Here is a 21479-nt window from a genome sequence, read left to right on the forward strand (position 1 = left end):
GGGCACCTGCTCTGCGTGGGAAGCAGCCCCAACCCGCTAAGAGCTTTCTTCTGTTTTGCCCCTTCCCCCACTCCCTGCGGATGTACGCCTCGTCCCCTCCAGCGCCCCCGACAGGGCAAACCTGCCACTTCCCACCCCTCTCTCACTCCCACCCGGCCCGCCCTGGCTGTCTGCCGATCCCTTCATCGCAGCGCAGCGGGGCCGTGGTGTTTGGCCATGCCTGGCCAATCGGCAGCGCTGGGGCAAGCGTCTTCCCCTGCACCTGATGGGGTCCCTGTGCCTGAAGGGTTGGAGCACACAGGACCTCTGGGAGGGCTTTGGAACATGCCAGGTAAGGAGCATTTACCCACGCCCCTGCCCCACCCCTTTGTCCACCTCACCCACCTGGGAGCTTAGGGTCCTTTATGGTAATCTCTGGAGTGCCCAGCAGACCTCAAAGATACTCCCTTAGCTGTCTAAGCGTCTATGGCTGCTTTTCAAAAGTGCTAGCAGTGTCCACTGAGCCCAATGGAGACTCTTCCTCACCCCACCTCCATTGAGAATAGAGGATTCCACTGCACCCCACTCCCCTGAGAATACTGCAGGCGGCTTGGACCCCAGATGAGAACAACGGGAGCTGCTGGGTGCTGAGCTATCTGGTAAATCTGGACACTCATTTCCACCAAGTGAGCTTCTGAAATGCCAGCCTTGGCTCCTGCTCCTGACTCCTTGTAGAGCAGAGATAGTTTTTAATGAGCTTTAGTTTTGAGAAAGTCCGTTCCCCTGATGCTACTGTTACAGGAATTTGTCCCTGCCAGCAGGTAGGGGATCTTGGGGGACAATTACTGTACTGGTGGGGTGCAAAATAAACTTTATTAAGCAAATGCAAAAACAGAGAAAATTCAATAGTGGGGGGTATGGGGTTTGGACAATTGGGGAGGGGTTTCTTTTGGTGAACAGTAAGGGGGTTTCAATAGTGGGGTACAATACAGTGGGGTACAATACAGTTGGTAACCAATGAACACTGAAGTATAAATGCAACAGGTAGCTAACAATTTCTGTGTAAAGGGGGTGTCACAGCAGCATATAACCAACTAACAGTTATGGATAAAATATGTTAAATAGCAAACAATTTTAGGTAAAAATGTGTCACAGTGGTGTAAATGTAGAATGTGAGGGGTGTCAGAGAGGAAGAGGGTAACCAATGTGTCCAGGGAAGGGAAAGGATCACACATTTTCTCTACGTCTCCAGTCTCCTGCTCTGTTGCTGCCACCAGTGGATCTCCCCATGTACTGTGGAGTTTCATTCTGTTGAATGAACTCATGTATGTCCTCAGCCTCGGTGGTCTGAGAGCTCTGCTGGAATTCTCCTGCCACCTCTTCCAACCTTTTTTTCAGTTGTTGCCTCTCCGGGTAGTTGTCTGGAATGGCGAAACCTGCTCTGTACATCTGAGCTGCCTCCCACAGTGACTTCTGCTTGTAGAAGAGGAAATCCCCCCAGTGAAGGGAGACTGCCTGCTGACACCTCTTGCTGAGGCTGGGCATTTCACTCATGAGATTGAGATAAATCTCTTCTTGGTAGTGAGGTGTATTTTCCCCATACATTTCAGCTAAAGCCAGCTTTGAAAACACAGACACTGGATCTTTCTGCACAGCCTTTTTGAAGGCCTCAATAGCTGCTGCCAATATTTCTTCTCTTCTGCCTGATTTGGCCTCCTCCAGTTGTTTCTTGTAGCAGACGCCAAGGTCGTAGTGAAGGAGATGATAATTGGGGTTCAGATATATCGCTCGCTCTAGAATAGAAATTGCTTTTTCTAGGAATTCTCGTAGAAAGAATTTGGCTGCATGTCTCAGGACCTCAGGGTCCAGGCTATTCTGGACAACATCTTCTAAGAGGGCTTCGGCTTGCTGCGTATCCCTCTTCTTAAGGATCTTGGCTAAATACACCTTAGCTTCATAGTTTTGCTGCTGTTCTTGGATAATGGCACCCAACTTCTCTCTGGCAGCATTCCAAGATACAGAATTGGGTGAGTGACTCCATGATGCGAAGGCTGCGATTGCCGATCCAGCAAGAAATTCCCCATTTGCTTCGTCTTCTTTTAATGCCATTTGGAAACACTCTGTGGCTTCTCTGCCATTGCGGAAGCCTGCTGCCAGGAGAGACCAGCCCTTCTGTGCATGTATCTCAGGGATCTGAGCTGCATATGGAGAGCGGCTCTTCAGGGAGCTGCAGATCTTTCTAACCTTCTCCAGGTAAAGCTCAACCAAATCATAGTGGGCCAAGTGATAATAGATCCAGGCGTAGTTTCCGTAAATGACCAGGACCTGCCGGGGGAAGTTATCTGGGTGATCTCTTTGCAGAATCTCCTCGGCTTCTCTAAGGCTTTGCAGAGCATCTTCATATTGCCCTTGCAGGTGGCAGAGATAAGCCTGCATGGCAAGGAGCGTAGGCTGGTTCTGGTAGTGAGTGTGGGCAATCCTGAGAGCCAGAGTTTGGAGGATGTGAGCTGCATGTACCTTGTCTCTGATTTCAAAGTTCCAGGTGAAGTGGCACTGGAGGGCCTGCAGCTTCTCCTTCAGGGGCAGGGAGCTGCAAAGAGAGGGGGAAAATGGGACTCCATCTGGGCTGAATGAATTTTCACTGCACGCTACAATCATCCTCATCACCCTGACAGGGAGCGACACTGCCCCCCACCTCCAGTGAGTACCCCCGCTGCAGGTACCCCCTTCAGCCCCCACTGTACCCCCGTTTCCTCCCCTCCCCACCCGGCAGTGTCCTCTTTCTGGGAACAAGCACCGCACTGAACAATAGAACAACCCCCCCCCCGCGCCTTGCTAGACACACCGACCCCGCCCTCCCTCCCTCCAAGCTGCCCCGCTCTCTGGTCTGGGGCCCTGCGCTGGGGGGGGGAGGGGTTACGTGGTCTCAGTCCAGGCTGAGCGTTCACAAGAGCCCCCCCCGCCCTTCTGCAAACAGCTGGTTCCCCTCCCTGCAGCCTCCCCCGCGCTGTAGCTACGTGCTGCTGCTGCTGCTGCTGCCGCCGCCGCCGCCGCCTTTTCTCTCTGCTTCTCCCGGGCTGGTCCCGTCCCGCCCCCCGGCTGCCCTTTGGCTCCAGCTCCCCGGGGACCGGAGTTAATCCCCCCCCCCGGTTTGTGCGGAGGGGAGCAGGAGTTAAGGCCAGTGACTAGTCCGGTCACAGCCACAGGGAGAGGGGGCGGGGGCGGGGCTCTCTCGCGGCTCCTGGGTTGATGCGGAGTGAAGCCGGAGTGACAGCTGGCCCGAGCGGGGAGTTCTCCGGAAAGTGGCGGCCAGGTGAGCCCGCAGGGTGAGGTGCAAACAGTGACCTGCTCTAGCCCTGTGAGTCACCAGCCTGGAGCGTCAACGGGATGCAAAATTACCGCAGATTCACCCCGCCCCGGAGGTCTAAACGCCGGAGATTCACAGCCCCAGAAACGCGCAGAGGGGGTGGGAAGGTGTCTGGATTGAGCCCTTGCTGGAAATGCCCCCCGCCCCCGCGACCCCAAAGCTCCTACCTCATTGCGCTCCGCTGAGTCCCCGGCCCAGCCAGGGGGGTGACGGCTCCTTTCCCCGCACTGGTTTCCTGCCCAAGCTGGAGAAGTGCCCGGTTCTGGGGGCCAGAACGGACTGTGTCTGCTGGGACCCGCCTGCCCCTTTATAGCCAGCCTGGGCTGCGAGCCGGGGAGCCCCCCGGGCTGGCTGGGGAACTGCATTGCCACAGAAAGGGGGGGAGAGCCGGAGAAAAGGAAACTGAAACTTAACTTTCACTTCCACTTGTCATCTGCAGCCTGCACTCTGCCTGAACTGCTATCTGCAGCCCCATGGGTGACATGGGACTAGTTACGGGGTGTGTGTGTGAGTGTGTGTCTATGCACACACACGTTTGCACATGTACAATCCTGCCCTGGGTTTCCCAGCACACAGATGGGGTGTCTCTCCATTATCACACCCCAGTGCGCTCCCTGCTACACACCCCACAGCGCCACAGCCCCGGGCAGTGAACAGGTCGGCCGTGTCCCGGCCTCCGGCCAGCCCTTCCCCGCCACCTTGGGGTGTTCGTGTCGCCCGGGTGGGAACAGCCTGCGCTGCCCTGAGCACAGGGGCTGCGGTTGTGTGCAGAGGATGGGGCCCATAGCACAGAGGAGCTCTCCCTCGCTCACTTCAAGGTGCCTGCACAGGGCAGTGAGCAGCCCGGCCTTGTGCTACACACGGGGACTGTGCGGCACAGCTGGCAGCCTGCCCCCGCCCCCGCCCCCGGCACGGGGCACTTAGCAGTGAGGAGCAGAGGGAAATGACTGGGACAGGGCAATTAGGAAAATGTGAGCACTTTGTACCTGCTCCCCCAGGTCTCCTCCTCCTCCCCGAACCCTCCCCCAGCTTTATCCCTGCAGGGGGCAATTTTCATAAGTGCCCCCCTGATTTAGACACCGAGGCCCCATTGGCTGCCAGCGTGATCCATGCTCCTCAATCAAAGAAGGAGAGGTAATTCCCCCTGTGCAGTAACTGGAGATCTTCGAGATGTGTCCCCCTGTGCGTGCCCCACCACCCGCCCTGCTTTCCACTGTTTCGGGGTTCCCGTATGGGACTCTGTGGCGGAGGAGGAACTGAGGGTGGTTTGTCTGTGCAGTGCTATATAGTCTAGTTCGGGGCACAAGGAGATGGGGATCAAGGATGCATGAGGGGGTTACATGGAGCATGAACAGGTTACAGAAGAACAGCCATATTGGGTGAGACCAATGGTCCATCCAGCCCAGTATCCTGTCTTCTGATAGCAGCCAATGCCAGGTGCTTCAGAGGGAATGGACAGAACAGGGAATCATCATAAGGTCCATCCCCTGTCGTCCAGTCCCAGCTTCTGGCAAACAGAGGCAAGTTAGACTCAGAGCTTGGTGTTGCATCCCTGCCCATCCTGGCTAATAGCCCTTGATGGACTTGACCTCCATGAACTTACCTAGTTCTTTCTGGAACCCTGTTATTGTTTTGGCCTCACAACATCCCCTGGCAACCAGTTCCACAGGTTGACTGTACCTTATATAAAGTACTTCCTGATGCCTATTAATTTCATTGGGTGAGCCCTAGTTTTTGTGTTATGTAAAGGACTAAATAACACTTCCTTATTCACTTTCTCCACAGCAGTCAAGATTTTATAGACCTTTTTCATATTCCTCCCTTAGCCATCTCTTTTCCAAGCTGAAAACTCCCAGTTTTTTTAATCTCTCCTCATATGGAAGCTGTTTCATGTCCCTAAGCATTGTTGTTGCCCTTGTATCTATTTTGAGCTGGGGCAACCAGATCTGCAGGCAGTATTTAAGATGTGGGCGTGCCATGGATTTATATAGAGGCATTATCGTATTTTCTATTTGATCCATCCCTGTCCTAATGGTTCCTAACATTCTGTCAGCTTTTTTTTGACTGCCATTGCACATTGAGCAGATACTTTCAGAGAAGTATCTACAATGACTCCAAAGTCTTTCTTGAGTGGTAACAGTTAACTTAGAGCCCATCATTTTGTATGTGTAGTTGAGATTATGTTTTCCAATTTGCATGACTTTGCATTTATCAACATTGAATTTCATCTGCCATTTTGTTGCCCAGTCACCCCATTTTGTGAGATCCCTTTAACTCTTCTCAGTCAGCTTTGGACTTAACTATCTTGAGTAATTTTGTATCATCTGCAAACTTTACCACATCACTGTTTACCTCTTTTTCCAGATCTTTTATGAATATGCAGAAGAGTACTGGTCCCAGTACTGACCCCTGGGGAAAACAACTATTTGCCTCTCTCCATTCTAAAAACTGACCATTTATTCCTACCATTTGTTTCCTGTCTTTTAATCAGTTATTGATCCATGAGAGGATCTTCCTTCTTATCCCATGACAACTTAGTTTGCTTAAGAGCCTTTGGTAAGGGACCTTGTCAAAGGCTTTCTGTCAGATCCCCTGGATCAGCCTTGTCTTTGTTGACCTCCTCCAAGAATTCTAATAGATTGGTGAGGCATGATTTTCCCTTTACAAAACCCATGTTGACTCTTCCCCAAGAAATAGGATGTATTAGCAGGAGTGTTGTAAGCAAGACACAAGAAGTAATTTCTCTGCTCTACTCCACATTGATACAGCTTCAAATGGAGCATTGTGTCCAGTTCTGGGCACCACATTTCAGGAAAGATGTGGACAAATTGGAGAAAGTCCAGAGGAGGCAACAAAAATGATTAAAGGTCTATAAAACATGACATGAAAAACTGGGTTTAATCTGGAGAAGAGAAGACTGAGAGGGGACATTATCACAGTTTTCAAGTACATAAAAGATTGTTGCAAGGAGGAGGGAGAAAAATTGTTCTTGTTAACCTCTGAGGATAGGATAAGAATCAAAGGACTTAAATTGCAGCAAGGGTGATTTAGGTTGGATATTAGAAAAAACTTCCTAACTGTCCACGTGGTTATGCACTGGAATAAATTGCCTAGGGAGTGTGATGGGGCGGTCACCTCTCACTGACAGAAATGGGGTTAAAAGCAGCCCTACAGAGGGTGCGCCGTAGGCAGCCAATTAGAAAGGGGCTGAGAGCAGCAGCCAATCATGGCCCAGTAGGCTCATATAAGAAAGGCTGCAAGGCATAGCAGAGTTCAGTAGCTGAACAGAGCTTGAGGGGAGAAGACCAGGCTCTGAGCCGGGCGAAGGAGCGCCAGCACCTGGGATAGAGCAGTGCTGCAAGCAGGGGCCGGGCTGGCTGCTACGGCCTGCAGGCTGAGGACCTGAGATATGGGCAGAAAAGGGTGTTGCAGCTGCATGGGAAGTGGCCCTGGGACAATGGACTGCAGCTGCCACTGGAGGAGTGGCTGGACAAAGACTGTGGGTCCCCCGGAAGGGGGGAACACAGGGTGTGGAACAGCCAGAGGGCAGTGTCACTGAAGAGGACTCTGCAGTTCTGGGAGTGACATGGGTCCTGGAACAAAAGTGATGGCGACAAGACACCACCAGAGGAGGGTGCCCTAGTGAGTAGAGCTAATTCCCATGACAGCCAGTAGGAGGCACTAGAGTAGTGAATCCCATCCCGTCACAGGGAGGTTGTGAAATCTCCATCAAAGAGCAGGTTAGACAATCCCCTGTCAGGGATGACCTAGATAATACTTAGTCCTGCCTTGAGTGCAGGGCACTGAACTAGAAGATCTTTCAAGGTCCCTTCCAGTTCTATGATTCTACAAAATCATTTTCTTCTATATGTGATAATTCTGTTCCTCATTATAGTTTCAAAGACTTTGCATGGTAGTGAAGTGAGGCTTACCAGACTGGAATTGCCAGGATTGCCTCTGGAGCTTTTTTAGAAATTGGTGCCACATTAGCTATCCTCCGCTCATCTTGCACAGAGGCTGGTTTAAATGACTGAGGGCCCCTGACCGTGGACCCAACCGGCCCCCCGCCCCTTCTCCGTAAGCCGGCTGCACAATCTGCAGCCAGTCCGCTTCCAAACTGCGCCAAGGAAACATCTCTACACGCTCGTGCTCCACACCCTTCACTTCCTCACCCTCGTGTCCTGCCCTGACACAAAGTGGCGGGACCTCCTGCCACCTCTGGAGGGTGAGGAGCCCCGGTGGGCCAGCCTATACTCCACCCTGGTCCCAAGGCCCGCCGGGGATATCAGTTAGCAGCTCCTTCATGGGGCTGTGAGCACGGGCGTGTATTTGGCGTGGTTCACCCCTGTCCCAGACACCTGCCCCTTCTGCGGCGCGAGGGAGACCCTGGCTCACGTTTACTTAGAGTGCGCTAGGTTGCAGCCCCTATATCGGCTCCTCACGAATATACTGTTGCGTTTCTGGCTGCACTTTTCCCCTCACCTCCTTCTCTATGCACTCCCTATCTGTGGCCCCACAAAGTCACGGGACCTCCTGGTCAACCTCCTCCTCGCCCTGGCTAAAATTGCCATCTACGCGACCAGGGAGAGGAGGCTGGCCAATGGAGACTCCTGTGACTGTGGGGCTTGTTTCTGATCCTCTGTCTGTTCACGTATCTGGGCAGAGTTCCTCTGGGTGGCGTCCACTGGCTCCCTTGACGCCTTCGAGGAGCAGTGGGCGCTGTCCGGGGTTCTGTGCTCGGTGTTCCCATCAGGCTCCCTTCTTTTGACCCTCTGACTGCACTCCTGTCCCTGTTCTTTTATTAGTTCTCCCCCGAACTCAGTTGGGTTTTCTGGTCCTGTAGATCCTCCCCTTAGGCTGGAGGGTGGGGTGGGGAATCCTTTAGCAGTGGGCGGGCTTCCGCCCGCCCACTTCCCGGAACCCAATAGATACAGACGTAGGTTTTAGAACTGTACCTTTTAATTTCTGTTTAACTAGCATCCTCATTTTTGTGTAGTTCCCCTTTCTGAAATTAAATGCTCCTGTGTTGGATTTCTTTGGTGGTCCCCTCCCCCCAGAGATGTTAAATGTAATTATTTTATGGATGCTATTACAAAGCAGTTGAGTGATATTCACCTCTTGGACCGGATCCCGTGCTCCGTTTAGAACTAAATCAAGCATGTAGAAGCACTCATCCCAGACTCTAGGGAGCTGGGGATAAAAATCTCGGAGCAGAAGGAATTCTGGCCCTTTTATCCTGTGTGGATTCTCAGGGGCAAAGATTTCTAAACACAAGCAAGAGATGCGCAGGACTAACCGGGGTTAGCCCTAATGGACATATCGAGCTGGCATATTTCAGCAGCTCTAGCACCATGTGAATCCTAAGACTGCACCATGTTCTGTGTGTATGGTTATTTGGTCCTGCTAGTGAAGGCAGGGGGCTCGATTTGATGACCTTTCAAGGTCCCTTCCAGTTCTAGGAGATAGGATATCTCCATTCATTTAAATGTAAATTTGTTTTTACCTTGTAAATAATGCTCTTATTTCTTTTTCCTGGTTAATAAATTCTAGTTTACTAGAGAAATGTCTACAAGTGGTGTCTTGGGTGGGAGATCTAAGGTGCAAATTGAGCTGGGTGTCAGTGCCTGGTCCTTTGTGAGTAAGACTAACCTGAATATTTTGTGATCTTTGCTGTAAAGCGACCATGTACCACAGAGCAAGCTTGCCTGGATTGTGAGATAGAGCGGAATGCCCCAGGGGAGTGTCTGTGGCCCCACGGTAAAGCTGCCTAGAGGCTGAGGGGTTCAAACTTGTCACTTGGTTGGTGAAATCGAAGTATAGAATTCCCAGCCAGTTTGGGGTTTGTGCTGTGGGTCTTAAAAGTCTGCCCTAAGCCGGTATTCTCACTCGTGAGCCATCCAGCCGGTGTGACAATAAATACGCTTCCCCGTGGCCCTGGGGAGCCACCTCTGGGCTCCCGTTGTTGGTGTCTCGAGGCCTGAGTGAACCAAAGTTCTTCCATGTTGTGAACTTTAACCAACCTAAAATGCTAACAGCCAGAAAGCGAAAATTTGTAACCGCCAGCTCTTTAGCTAGCAGCTGCAGTACAGCTCGAACCAGCAAAAAGCGGTAGTGAGAAGGGGAGGAAGTCTGCATGTGTCTGTGTCGTGAAGGCCAGAGATAAACATGCAGACGGGAAAGTTTCTAACAAGCTACAATTTATTGCCTAATGTATCTGCTGCAAGGGAAGGGAGGAAGGGAAAAAAGGAAAAAACCCAAGGCTAATACAGACAACTTGGAATATAAAAAGGGGAACTTGCTTGTATCGGTAAACTTGATTTGAAATACTGCTTCTCCTGGTGCCTATTTCGAGATCTCGAATAAACTTGGTTTGCTTCTCCACCCTGGTGTGTTAATTAGTGCCACGCACACCGGGCAACGAACCCCGCTGTTGCCCCCTTGGGCCCTCTGGGCCGGCAACACCATGGCACATGGGGGCTTGGGGCTCCGATGGACACAGTTCTCCATAGCCCTGCAAAGCCACCCATGTGACTGGCACAGCCTCCATCCCTGACACAGAGGGTCGCTCAGGCCTGCATTGCCCTGCCCTCACCAGCCACGCTGCCAAGGAGTGAAGTTTTCCGCAGCCATTTTGGCTGCTATCTCCCATTACTCTCAGTGGGGCGGAAGCCAGCAAGATGGCTGCCATTTCCCTACAGGCTGTCTGCATGTGGCAGGGAAGGTGCCTGTAATGAAGAGGGCAGCCATCTCCGACTGTGTTCAGTAAGACCGAAGCCCCGCGTAGTAATGTGACCACCTATGTTGGATGGAAGAAAGGGGGGAAAACCACAGGAGAATTAAGTTATGGGTGGTCACCATAAGGGCCAAATCAATGAAATAAGGGACAGTCCTATAAAATAAAGAATGGGTGGTCACTCTGATGCTCAGAGGCAAAATGTTTGGCACTCCATGAGGGTGGGCTTGGGGCTAGCCAGGACACTGTTAGGTCTCAGGGGGTGTGAGGAGCAGCAGAGCCCTGTAAAGGGAGGCTGGCGAGGCTAAGGGGTGGGGGCAGATTTAAGGTTTGCAGGGAAAGTGGGTAGGAGGCAGGAGCGGGACAGGAAAGGGGCTGGTGGTGGGGGTGAAAGACTAGGGATGGGATGGGAGAGAGATGGAGGTGATCAGCTGGCATGTCCCCTACCCTGGAGGCATGGAGGGGCAGGAAAGCCCATGCGAGGAGCTGTGGGGAAGGACACATTTTTGCCTGCGTGTTAAGGCTGGATTTTGACCCTTCAGAGAGCGCACACACTTCAGGGGCACGGGGCTTCCCCCTAAAGCATCAACATCAGAAGGCCAATAGCCCCCCCCAACATCCATAGATTTAGGAAACCTCATGACTTTTACACCCATCTCCTGATTTGCTGGGGTTGGGGGGCCCTGGCTTCATGATTTTTGCACAGGGGGTCGGGGCTGGGAATAATGCACCAGTCACTTCAGACGTGGAGTTTCCTTGCAGGTGGTTGAGTCCCCCAGCTTGGCTAACCGGGGAAGCCCCGCCTCTCTCCACTTGCCTCCCAGGCCCGTCGATGTATTTGGAACAGTCGGGCCCGTTCTGCAAGAGTGCAGTGAAGAGCCAGCTGCTCGGGCCAAGGACTGCTTTGCTTACAAGCCAGTCTGGGTAAAACCTGCAGCTATGCTGTGAGCGCCCTGTGCGCGTCCATTGGTGCTGGGAACCGAGGAGGGGTGGGGAAGGAGGCAGGAAGGGAGGAGACGCTAAGCAGGTTTTGGGGGATTGCAGGGTGATGCAGAAGAGAGGTGAGCGATATTCCTTAGCTCATGGGCGACAGGTGCACCCCCTGCCCTGCCTCTGCTGCCCGAGGCCCTGTCCCCACTGTGCCACTTCTGCCCCCACCCCCCCGCTCTCTCTGGCCAGGGCCAGTAAAATCTGGAACCCCAACCGGTGCCTGGAGCAGCCTCAAAGCCCGGCTGGCCCCTGGAGCAGTCTGGAGGAGTCCTGAGCCCCGGCCGGCGACCTGATCCTTCATCCCGGGGTTGCAGCAGGGGACATTAGCAGAGGTTTGGGGAGACTTAGCCTCCCTCAGTCTTCATTACCTGCCACCCATGCCTTAGCTGAGGGGGTGGGGTGGGGGGAGAGCCCAATCTGCTCCGACAAGAGAGCAGACAGGAGGATTCCTGACTGGGGGGACTGAGGGACATCCTGCTGCCCCTCCCTGCATGCTGAGTGCGCTCCCTTTCCCCCTGCAAATCCCTCACTCTGACCTCCAGGAAGCCTCTCTGCGTCCATCCCGTTCGCAGCGAGAGCTCGGCTCCTCCTTGCGCTGGGACCCTCGTCCGATGGACTGAGTGTGTCTGACACAGGGTCCTTTCTGCTCCCGCTGTCGTCAGTGGCAACCCCACCCGCTGCCCTGATTTCAGCAGGATCAGGCACTTGGGTAGTGGTGGAGAAAATGGGGACTCCATTTCCTCGCATGCCAAGGTCACTGGGTACTCCCCCCGATTTCTCCCCTTTCCTCCCGCAGCAGGGAGTTGTGTAGGGTCTTGAAAACTCAGCCAGTCCCAGTGGACCTGCAGAAAAGTTTCTTGAAGCTGCCTGTGATGGGGTGTCCACCCCAGACAAGGCCTGAAGCGGTCAATTAGGTAATGACTCGTAGGCTGCCCCCGGAGGAAACCCAGGCACAGCTAGGGGCTAGTTGCTGATTGGGGGAGAAGCTGTCCGGCTCTCTGAAGGGAGGAAGTTGGTCGGCTGCAAGGAGGAAAGCAGCAGTCCTGCTCCCGGGTGCGAGGGGGAAGGGCAGGAAGCTGTGGGGACGGAGGCAGAGCCGTCTCGGTGTAAGGGGGCTGCTGGCCCCTCACGGAAACTGAGTGGGGCTGTTTAGCTGCCCTCTGCCAATACGGGGGAAGGGCCACGGAGAAATCAGAATCCTGAGACTGACAGTGCCTGGGGCCAATGGGGAGGGGCCAATACTCCAGGTCGGGCTGATTGACAGGGCAGGCAGGCCAATGAGGGAGTCAGGAGCCCGGGGTCCCGTCCTCCCTGTGAGTGGGAGCTGCCTGAGCCAGGGCAGGGCTGAGCTAAGGGGAGAGCAGCCGCCAGAGCTGGAGCAGCCAGAGGGGCTGGAGTTGGGGAGCTGGAGCAGCCCGGGGGTGGGGAGCGCTGGAGCCGGAGCAGCCTGGGGGTGGGGGGCGCTGGAGCCGGAGCAGCCCGGGGGTGGGGGCACTTACACAGGGGAGGAGCAGTTAGGGCTGGGAGAGGAATACCCCATAGCTCTAGGTTAAGGGTCACTGGACTGGCACCCGGGGCAGAGGGCGGGCCGGGTTCCCCTTCCAGTCCCTGCTGGGGTGACACACTCGGGAGAACCCCTTGGGGCGGCGGGGCCGTCTGGAGCAGACTGCAGTGACACCTGGCAGGGGGCAGAACGTTAACAGGACGTGGTCGGGGGGCTCAGGGAGAGGGAAGCGCTGCTGCTCCCGGCGCGCCAGAGGCCAGAGCGTGACCCAGGGGCTCGACGGGCGTAGTAACCGCGGGAAGGGGCGTCCGAGCTAATTCCCCGGGTGAGCCAGAAGAAGGTGCCGCCGATGGGTGAGTAGTGCCGACCCCATCACACCACCTCAGCTCTCCACTGTGCCCACAGAATGGCTCCTTTCCAGCTCTCACTGGCGACACATCCAGCCGCAAACAGCTGCTGGGAGGGGCCCCCAATCCTGGGCAGCCCCAGGGCAGGTGCCTGCTCACTGCCCGTGTTTGCTGTGGAACAGGATTGCGGCTGGAAGCAGGGCACCTGCTCTGCGTGTGAAGCAGCCCCCAACCCACTAAGAGCTTTCTTCTGTTTTGCCCCTTCCCCCACTCCCTGTGGATGTACGCCTCGTCCCCTCCAGCGCCCCCGACAGGGCAAACCTGCCACTTCCCACTCCTCTCTCACTCCCACCCGGCCCGCCCTGGCTGTCTGCCGATCCCTTCATCGCAGCACTGAGGGGCCCGTGATGTTTGGCCGTGTCTGGCCAATCGGCAGCGCTGGGGCAAGCGTCTTCCCCTGCACCTGATGGGGTCCCTGTGCTTGAGGGGTTGGAGCGCACAGGACCTCTGGGAGGGCTTTGGAACATGCCAGGTAAGGAGCATTTACCCACGCCCCTGCCCCACCCCTTTGTCCACTTCACCCACCTGGGAGCTTAGGGTCCTTTATGGTAATCTCTGGAGTGCCCAGCAGACCTCAAAGATACTCCCTTAGCTGTCTAAGCGTCTGTGGCTGCTTTTCAAAAGTGCTAGCAGTGTCCACTGAGCCCAATGGAGACTCTTCCTCACCCCACCTCCATTGAGAACAACAGAGGATTCCACCGCACCCCACTCCCCTGAGAATACTGCAGGCGGCTTGGACCCCAGATGAGAACAACGGGAGCTGCTGGGTGCTGAGCTATCTGGTAAATCTGGACACTCATTTCCACCAAGTGAGCTTCTGAAACGCCAGCCTTGGCTCCTGCTCTATTAGTGACCGTCCTGGTGCTTTACTGTGAGCTCGATGTGCCCGTGGGGTCCTGTGGGGCTGCTCACCCCGATGCAATCGAAGGGCAGGGAAAGGAACGTTCCAAGATGGTGTCATTGATTTATTTCTGTTTTCTCAGTTACTTCTATTGTAAATGAAATAAAAAACATAGCAGATCCCTGACAAGCTGGGGGTGAAGGTGCCATGTAAATGTGAGTCATTGTCAGTGAGAGGTGCGGAAAGCAAAGATGGGAATCATGATATAGACACACTACAGGCACTCGGCTATACAAATACAAAAGTGCAACGCTGCTGGAAGAAACTCCACACCTATTTGCTGCGTGGATGTTAGAAGGCAGCAGAGCTGGGAGGTAGGTTTGCTTAGAGACAAGGATGGTCGCACTGTCCCCTCTGAGTAGAAACAGCTGCTCAGTATCAGAAGCTAAACTCCCCTCTGCGGTGTTGCTTACAAAACACTTGACAATGGCTGGGTAGCTGGTGGGCTGGGACCAGTGTCCATTTTGCTGACCAGTATTGTCTGCTTGTGCTCCCCCGTCTGTCTGCTGGTTCCCTCCTGTTCTCTCATGTCACAGACTGTAGACTCGTTGAGGCCAGACACAATGGGGTCCTGCTCCATGTCTGGGTTTCTAGGCACTATCACAATACAGGTAGCTAATAATAATTCTAAGAAGCAGCAGCAGCATGTGCCGTGGTCTGAACTATTCAGGGGACCCAGAATCATTTGCAACATGAATGTCATTGTTACACAGGTGAGGAAAGTGACTCGCTTCACAAAGTGTGTCCAGGGAAGGGAAAGGATCACACATTTTCTCTACGTCTCCAGTCTCCTGCTCTGTTGCTGCCACCAGTGGATCTCCTCATGTACTGTGATGTTCCATTCTGTTGAATGAAGTCATGTATGTCCTCAGCCTCAGTGGTCTGAGAGCTCTGCTGGAATTCTCCTGCCACCTCTTCCAACCTTTTTTTCAGTTGTCGCCTCTCCAGGTAGTTGTCTGGAATGGCGAAACCTGCTCTGTACATCTGAGCTGCCTCCCACAGTGACTTCTGCTTGTAGAAGAGGAAATCCCCCCAGTGAAGGTAGACCGCCTGCTGACACTTCTTGCTGAGGCTGGGCATTTCACTCATGAGATTGAGATAAATCTCTTCTTGGTAGTGAGGTGTATTTTCTCCATACATTTCAGCTAAAGCCAGTTTTGAAAATACAGACACTGGATCTTTCTGCACAGCTTTTTTGAAGGCCTCAATAGCTGCTGCCACTATTTCTTCTCTTCTGCCTGATTTGGCCTCCTCCAGTTGTTTCTTGTAGCAGACGCCAAGGTCATAGTGAAGGAGATGATAATTGGGGTTCAGAGATATTGCTCGCTGTAGGATAGAAACTGCTTTTTCTAGGAATTCTGGTAGAAAGAACGTGGCTGCATGTCTCAGGACCTCAGGGTCCAGGCTATTCTGAACAACATCTTCTAAGAGGGCTTCGGCTTGCTGTCTATCCGTCCTCTTAAGGATCTTGGCTAAATACACCTTAGCTTCATAGTTTTGCTGCTGTTCATGGATAATGGCGCCCAACTTCTCTCTGGCAGCATTCCAAGATACAGGATTGTATGAGTGAATCCATGATGCGAAGGCTGCGATTGCCGACCCAGCAAGAAATTCCCCATTTGCTTTGTCTTCTTTTAATGCCATTTGGAAACACTCTGTGGCTTCTCCGCCATTGCGGAAGCCTGCTGCCAGGAGACACCAGCCCTTCTGTGCATGTATCTCAGGGATCTGAGCTGCATATGGAGAGCGGCTGTTCAGGGAGCTGCAGATCTTTCTAACCTTCTCCAGGAAAAGCTCAACCAAATCATAGTGGGCCAAGTGATAATAGATCCAGGCGTAGTTTCCGTAAATGACCAGGACCTGCCGGGGGAAGTTATCTGGGTGATCTCTTTGCAGAATCTCCTCGGCTTCTCTAAGGCTTTGCAGAGCATCTTCATATTGCCCTTGCAGGTGGCAGAGATAAGCCTGCATGGCAAGGAGCGTAGGCTGGTTCTGGTAGTGAGTGTGGGCAATCCTGAGAGCCAGAGTTTGGAGGATGTGAGCTGCATCTACCTTGTCTCTGATTTCAAAGTTCCAGGTGAAGTGGCACTGGAGGGCCTGCAGCTTCTCCTTCAGACACAGGGGGCTGCAAAGAGAGGGGGAAATGAGACTCCATCTGGGCTGAATGAATTTCCACTGCACCCTACAATCATCCTCACCACCCTGACAGGGAGCGACACTGCCCCCCACCTCCAGTGAGTACCCCCGCTGCAGGTCCCCCCTCCAGCCCCCCCCACTGTACCCCCCCGGTTCCCTCCCCCTCCCCACCCGGCAGTGTCCTCTTTCTGGGAACAAGCACCGCACTGAACAATAGAACAACCCCCCCCCCGCGCCTTGCTAGACACACCGACCCCAAGCTGTCCCCGCTCTCTGGTCTGGGGCCCTGCGCTGGGGGGGGAGGGGTTACGTGGTCTCAGTCCAGGCTGAGCGTTCACAAGAGCCCCCCCCGCCCTTCTGCAAACAGCTGGTTCCCCTCCCTGCAGCCTCCCCCGCGCTGTAGCTACGGGCTCCTGCTGCTGCTGCTGCCTTTTCTCTCTGCATCTCCCGGGCTGGTCCCGTCCCGCCCCCCGGCTGCCCCTTGGCTCCAGCTCCCCGGGGACCGGAGTTAATCCCCCACCCCCCGGGTTTGTGCGGAGGGGAGCCGGAGTTAAGGCCAGTGACTAGTCCGGTCACAGCCACAGGGAGAGGGGGCGGGGGCGGGGCTCTCTCGCGGCTCCTGGGTTGATGCGGAGTGAAGCCGGAGTGACAGCTGGCCCGAGCGGGGAGTTCTCCGGAAAGTGGCGGCCAGGTGAGCCCGCAGGGTGAGGTGCAAACAGTGACCTGCTCTAGCCCTGTGAGTCACCAGCCTGGAGCGTCAACGGGATGCAAAATTACCGCAGATTCACCCCGCCCCGGAGGTCTAAACGCTGGAGATTCACAGCCCCAGAAACGCGCAGAGGGGGTGGGAAGGTGTCTGGACTGAGCCCTTGCTGGAAATGCCCCCCGCCCCCGCGACCCCAAAGCTCCTACCTCATTGCGCTCCGCTGAGTCCCCGGCCCAGCCAGGGGGGTGACGGCTCCTTTCCCCGCACTGGTTTCCTGCCCAAGCTGGAGAAGTGCCCGGTTCTGGGAGAGACCCGAGTTCTGTCGGGGGCCAGAACGGACTGTGTCTGCTGGGACCCGCCTGCCCCTTTATAGCGAGCCGGGGAGCCCCCCGGGCTGGCTGGGGAACTGCGTTGCCACAGAAAGCGAGAGAGAGCTGGAGAAAAGGAAACTGAAACTTAACTTTCACTTCCACTTGTCATCTGCAGCTTGCACTCTGCCTGAACTGCTATCTGCAGCCCCATGGGTGACATGCAGGGGCGGCTCTAGGCACCAGCAAACCAAGCTGTTGCCTAGGGCGGCCAAATCTAGGGGGCGGCAGGCTGGGCCGGTGGAGCTGCCGCAGTCATGCCTGCGGGAGGTCCACACGGGCGCGAGACGACGGACCTGCTGCAGGCATGACTGCGGCGCTCAGCGGCCGCTGGACCTCCCGCAGGCATGACTGCGGCAGCTCCGCTGTTCCGCGGCTCGTGGCGCTCGCAGCCGTGCCCGCGGGAGGTCCGCTGTTCCCGCGGCTCCGGTGGACCTGCCGTGGGAGCTCAACCGGAGCCGCGGGAAGAGGGGACCCGCCGCGGGACCGAGGAAGGGCGGCGCAGCGCTCCGCGCTGCCTGGGGCAGCCTAATTTCTAGAGCCGCCCCTGGTGACATGGGACTAGTTACGGGGTGTGTGTGTGTGTGTCTATGCACACACACGTTTGCACATGTACAATCCTGGCCTGGGTTTCCCAGCACACAGATGGGGTCACTCACCATTACCGCACCCCACAGCTCCACAGCCCCGGGCAGTGAACAGGTCGGCCGTGTCCCGGCCTCCGTCCAGCCCTTCCCCGCCACCTTGGGGTGTTCGTGTCGCCCGGGTGGGAACAGCCTGCGCTGCCCTGAGCACAGGGGCTGCGGTTGTGTGCAGAGGCTGGGCCCATAGCACAGAGGAGCTCTCCCTCGCTCACTCCAAGGTGCCTGCACAGGGCAGTGGGCAGCCCGGCCTTGTGCTACACACGGGGACTGTGCGGCACAGCTGGCAGCCTGCCCCCGCCCCCGGCACGGGGCACTTAGCAGTGAGGAGCAGAGGGAAATGACTGGGGCAGGGCAATTAGGAAAATGTGAGCGCTTTGTACCTGCTCCCCCAGGTCTCCTCCCCCTCCCCGAACCCTTCCCCAGCTTTACCCCTGCAGGGGGCGATTTTCAGAGGTGCCCCCCTGATTTAGACGCCCAGGCCCCATTGGCTGCCAGCGTGATCCATGCTCCTCAATCACTTTGGTGCTTCTGAAAATGCCTCCCCCACATAAAAATGAAACCCTCTGAAGTGAGGAAATTATAGTCAGGCTCCCTGTGCAGCCTCATCTCTGCCCTTTGCACTGATGCAGGCAGGTGCACTCTTCAATTACACGATCGCGTTCTGTCTCCATGGGGCCCTGCCTGGTTCACTGCGCTGTGGGGACAGTGGGGTCTCTTCTGCTCAGTCCTATGTAGGTTCTGATCCTCTGCCTCTCCCTGCAGTGTCTGGGCCCTGTCCGGCTGTGCATTAACCACCATGACTAACACCTGGTATGTGCTTGGGTTCCCCTCTCCCCAGAGGGAGAACTAAGCGTCTTGTTTCCATAGGGTTTTTTAAAGATACATTTTGTTTTGTTTGAAGGTGGGGGGTGTGAGGGGGGACGGCCGCTGGCTAGTTGCAATTTCCTTCTGATGAATAGGGAGGAGCTGGCTGTGAATCTGAAGGTGGAAGGCAACTTGGGGGAAAGTGAGGACAGAGTTGTGATCCTAGGGGAAGGAAGGAGGGGGAGCAGCAGCATAAAGACAATACACTTAAAAAGCCGATTTCAACAAACTCGGGGAATCGTTTGCCTGGTTCTCTGCCCTCGATCAGTGGGGGAAGGGGGGACTGTCCCATCATTGAGGGGGGAACAGCCAGCACCCTAGGGCCACATCTAGAGCAATTTATTTAAAGGGGAAGCAAAGCCGCGATTTCTTTTTGTTGGGGGGTGTCAGTGCCTGAGGCCTGGGCATGCGAGGGTTAACGGGCCCTGACCAGCTCCCAGCTGAGAGCCCCTTGCTGGAGATGCACAAAACGCTCCTTAAAGGCACAAATCCCATCATGTCCCGTGTGCTCCCCAGCTGGGATCACGCGAGGCTCTCAGAGCAGCCTGAGGCCTTGCTGGCTGGCAGGGCCATCCTTAGGATTTATGGTGCCCTAGACAGGATTATTAAACTGGTGCCCCGTGCCTGTCTTGCTCTTAGCAACACAAACATAAGCTTACACTGTTGGAAAACTTGCCACATGCAGGTTATTAAAACCAGTTTAACTTAATTAAGCACACTGTAGTGCTGATGGACTAGCACTAAAGAAGTAGCACTATAGAAAAAATTCTGATTTGACAGAATGATGCAAATAATGTAATTTTTTAAATTTGTCAACATTTTATTGGAAATTTATATGACGAGGTATTGAAACAAGGATTAGTTTTTAATTAAAAGCAATCTTTCTGGCTTTTTTGGCTGCAAAATCAGTAATAATGTCATCGTATGACAAAGACAAAGTGTTGTCTTGTTTGATTGCAAGAATAGCAAGACCAGTCAAGTGTTCCTGACTCCTTGTAGAACGGAGATAGTTTTTAATGAGCTTTAGTTTTGAGAAACACCGTTCTCCTGATGCTAATGTTACAGGAATTGTCAGTAGAATACGAGTGGCAATGTACGCATTAGGATATATGTCAACAGCAGTGGGTGCTGAGTGGGGCCGGCGGCTGGGACCCCGGGTGGCAATGGGGCAGCAGCCAGAACCCCAGAGCAGCGGCGGGCTGAGCTGCTCAGCCCGCCGCTGCATGCCATCGAAAATCAGCTCGTGTGGCACCTTTGGCACGTGTGCCATAGGTTGCCGACCCCTGCTCTATACATTAGTAAGGAGATGAGCATATTACAGTTGTTGGAGGGCTCTATTTAGGAGTAATAGGGCTTTAGGAAAGTCAATCAACATTTTTTGTTTCTCTGATGAAAACTGTCCCACTCCCTTCCCCATACCAAACTTGTCACAAATAATTGTCAACAACTTAATTTTCTGTTTTTGGCTAAGATATTGATTTTTTTTTTAATTGAAATTTAATTCAGGATTGTTAGCAAGCTCTTTTGGCAAACAAAGTTGTTAAATGACAATCTAAATGGCAACTCAGTACTGCTTTCATGCTTGGCTCACCCCCCAGCCTGCTGGTCCAACAGCTGCAGTAGAGGAGGAGATAGGTGGAAAACTGCAGGACCCCAAAATCCACCTCTTGGGGTGCAGAGTGGCAACAGCAGCAGCAAACCCTCATCTCTGATCACACGCCAATGGGCACCACCGCCAGCGCAACGACCATGGTGAAGTTAGCACAGCATCTGATCTCAGGGACGGAGCACCCATGGTGCCACAGCAGCTCATCCTGCCCTGTGCAGCTCCCCCTGGATGAGATGGATCGCTGCCAGCCTGGGGGATAGACGCACTCCCCAGCAAGGGTGCCCAGATAGCAAATGTGAAACATTGGGACGGGGGTGGGGGAGAATAGGAGCCTATATAAGAAAAAGACCCAAAAATCGGGACTGTCCCTATAAAATCGGGACATCTGGTCACCCTACAGGTAAGTTCCTTCCCCCACCCCTTCCCAGAGACCCCAGCAGCCAATCCCCTCCCTCAGACTGTGCTGCATTCGGCTCTCTCTAGGACCCAGCAGCCCTGCTCTTACATGCTCCACTGCTTCGCTTGTGTCCGGGCTCCCGGCAGAGCGGTGCCCCCAGACCTAGTGGTGCCCTAGGCGGCTGCCTGTTCTGCCTATGGCTAAGGACAGCCCTGCTGGCTGGGCGCATTCGCCCCAGAGTGAGGCAGGCTGGCAGGGGACGTGGGCTCACCACGGCCTGCTGCGTTTCCCAGCCCGGCTCTTTCTGTTTCCCCGCGGTCCCTTTAGGTTTCATTTCTCTGAGTTTCAGTTTCCTGATCCACTGCAAGAAGAGCTGGCAGGCGCCCAGGCTGGGGAAGGGGGGGGAGCAGCAGAGACGTCACCCCCCTCCCCTCTGTGAACTCCCCCCGCCCCCTGTGAATTCTCACCACTCACACGCATGCTCCCTCCCCCCCACACACTGCTGTGGTGGGGCTGACCCTGGCTCTGAGGGGCCCTGCAGAGGGTTGCAGGGGTTTGGGGGGATAGAGGCAGGGCTGCGTCTGCCCCTCATGCCTGGTCTCTGCAGGCTCCTGCAGGGTTCAGTCACTGGGGGCCTGGCTGGTGGGAGGGAGCCGCGTTCCCCACAGGCCTGTTAACCCTCCGAACCCCTCCCTGTTGGCAGCGCCCAGGGGTTATGTAAGCAGGGAGTGAACGAGCTCTCCCCTGACATCTAGTGATGGGCTGCGGGAAAAGACTCCTGTATTTACATGAGACAGAAAAGGTTGTTACAAGGGGGAGGGAGAACATTTTTTTTTCTTAACCTCCGAGGACAGGACAAGAAGCAATGGGCTTA

At 54.8% G+C, this 21479-nt stretch overlaps 2 protein-coding genes across 3 annotated transcripts in view; both read right to left on the reverse strand.

The window, feature by feature from the left end:
- The window catches only part of LOC120395538 (interferon-induced protein with tetratricopeptide repeats 5-like), a 48387-nt gene extending 31305 nt beyond the window's left edge, over nt 1–17082 (reverse strand). Inside the window, exons 1-2 of one of the 2 annotated variants that reach the window (XM_039520008.1) lie at nt 16998–17082; nt 3514–3581 (exon numbers count right to left, since the gene is read on the reverse strand). In XM_039520008.1, coding sequence (XP_039375942.1) covers nt 3514–3518 — 5 coding nt within the window. In that variant the 5' untranslated portion in view covers nt 3519–3581; nt 16998–17082. Of the gene's footprint in view, nt 1–3513; nt 3721–16997 lie in introns of those variants that run through there. The other variant, XM_039520007.1, reaches the window with a different exon arrangement.
- Nucleotides 13933–17060, reverse strand: LOC120395539 (interferon-induced protein with tetratricopeptide repeats 2-like). The gene is made up of 2 exons (XM_039520009.1): nt 16930–17060; nt 13933–16006 (listed from the first exon to the last, which is right to left on the reverse strand). The coding sequence occupies exons 1-2, from the start codon at nt 16932–16934 to the stop codon at nt 14644–14646; spliced, it is 1368 nt and encodes a 455-aa protein (XP_039375943.1). The 5' UTR covers nt 16935–17060; the 3' UTR covers nt 13933–14643.
- Nucleotides 17083–21479: the final 4397 nt, after the last annotated feature.

The sequence above is a fragment of the Mauremys reevesii genome, linkage group 1 (assembly GCF_016161935.1).
Source record: "Mauremys reevesii isolate NIE-2019 linkage group 1, ASM1616193v1, whole genome shotgun sequence".
NCBI classification, from domain to species: Eukaryota; Metazoa; Chordata; order Testudines; family Geoemydidae; genus Mauremys; species Mauremys reevesii.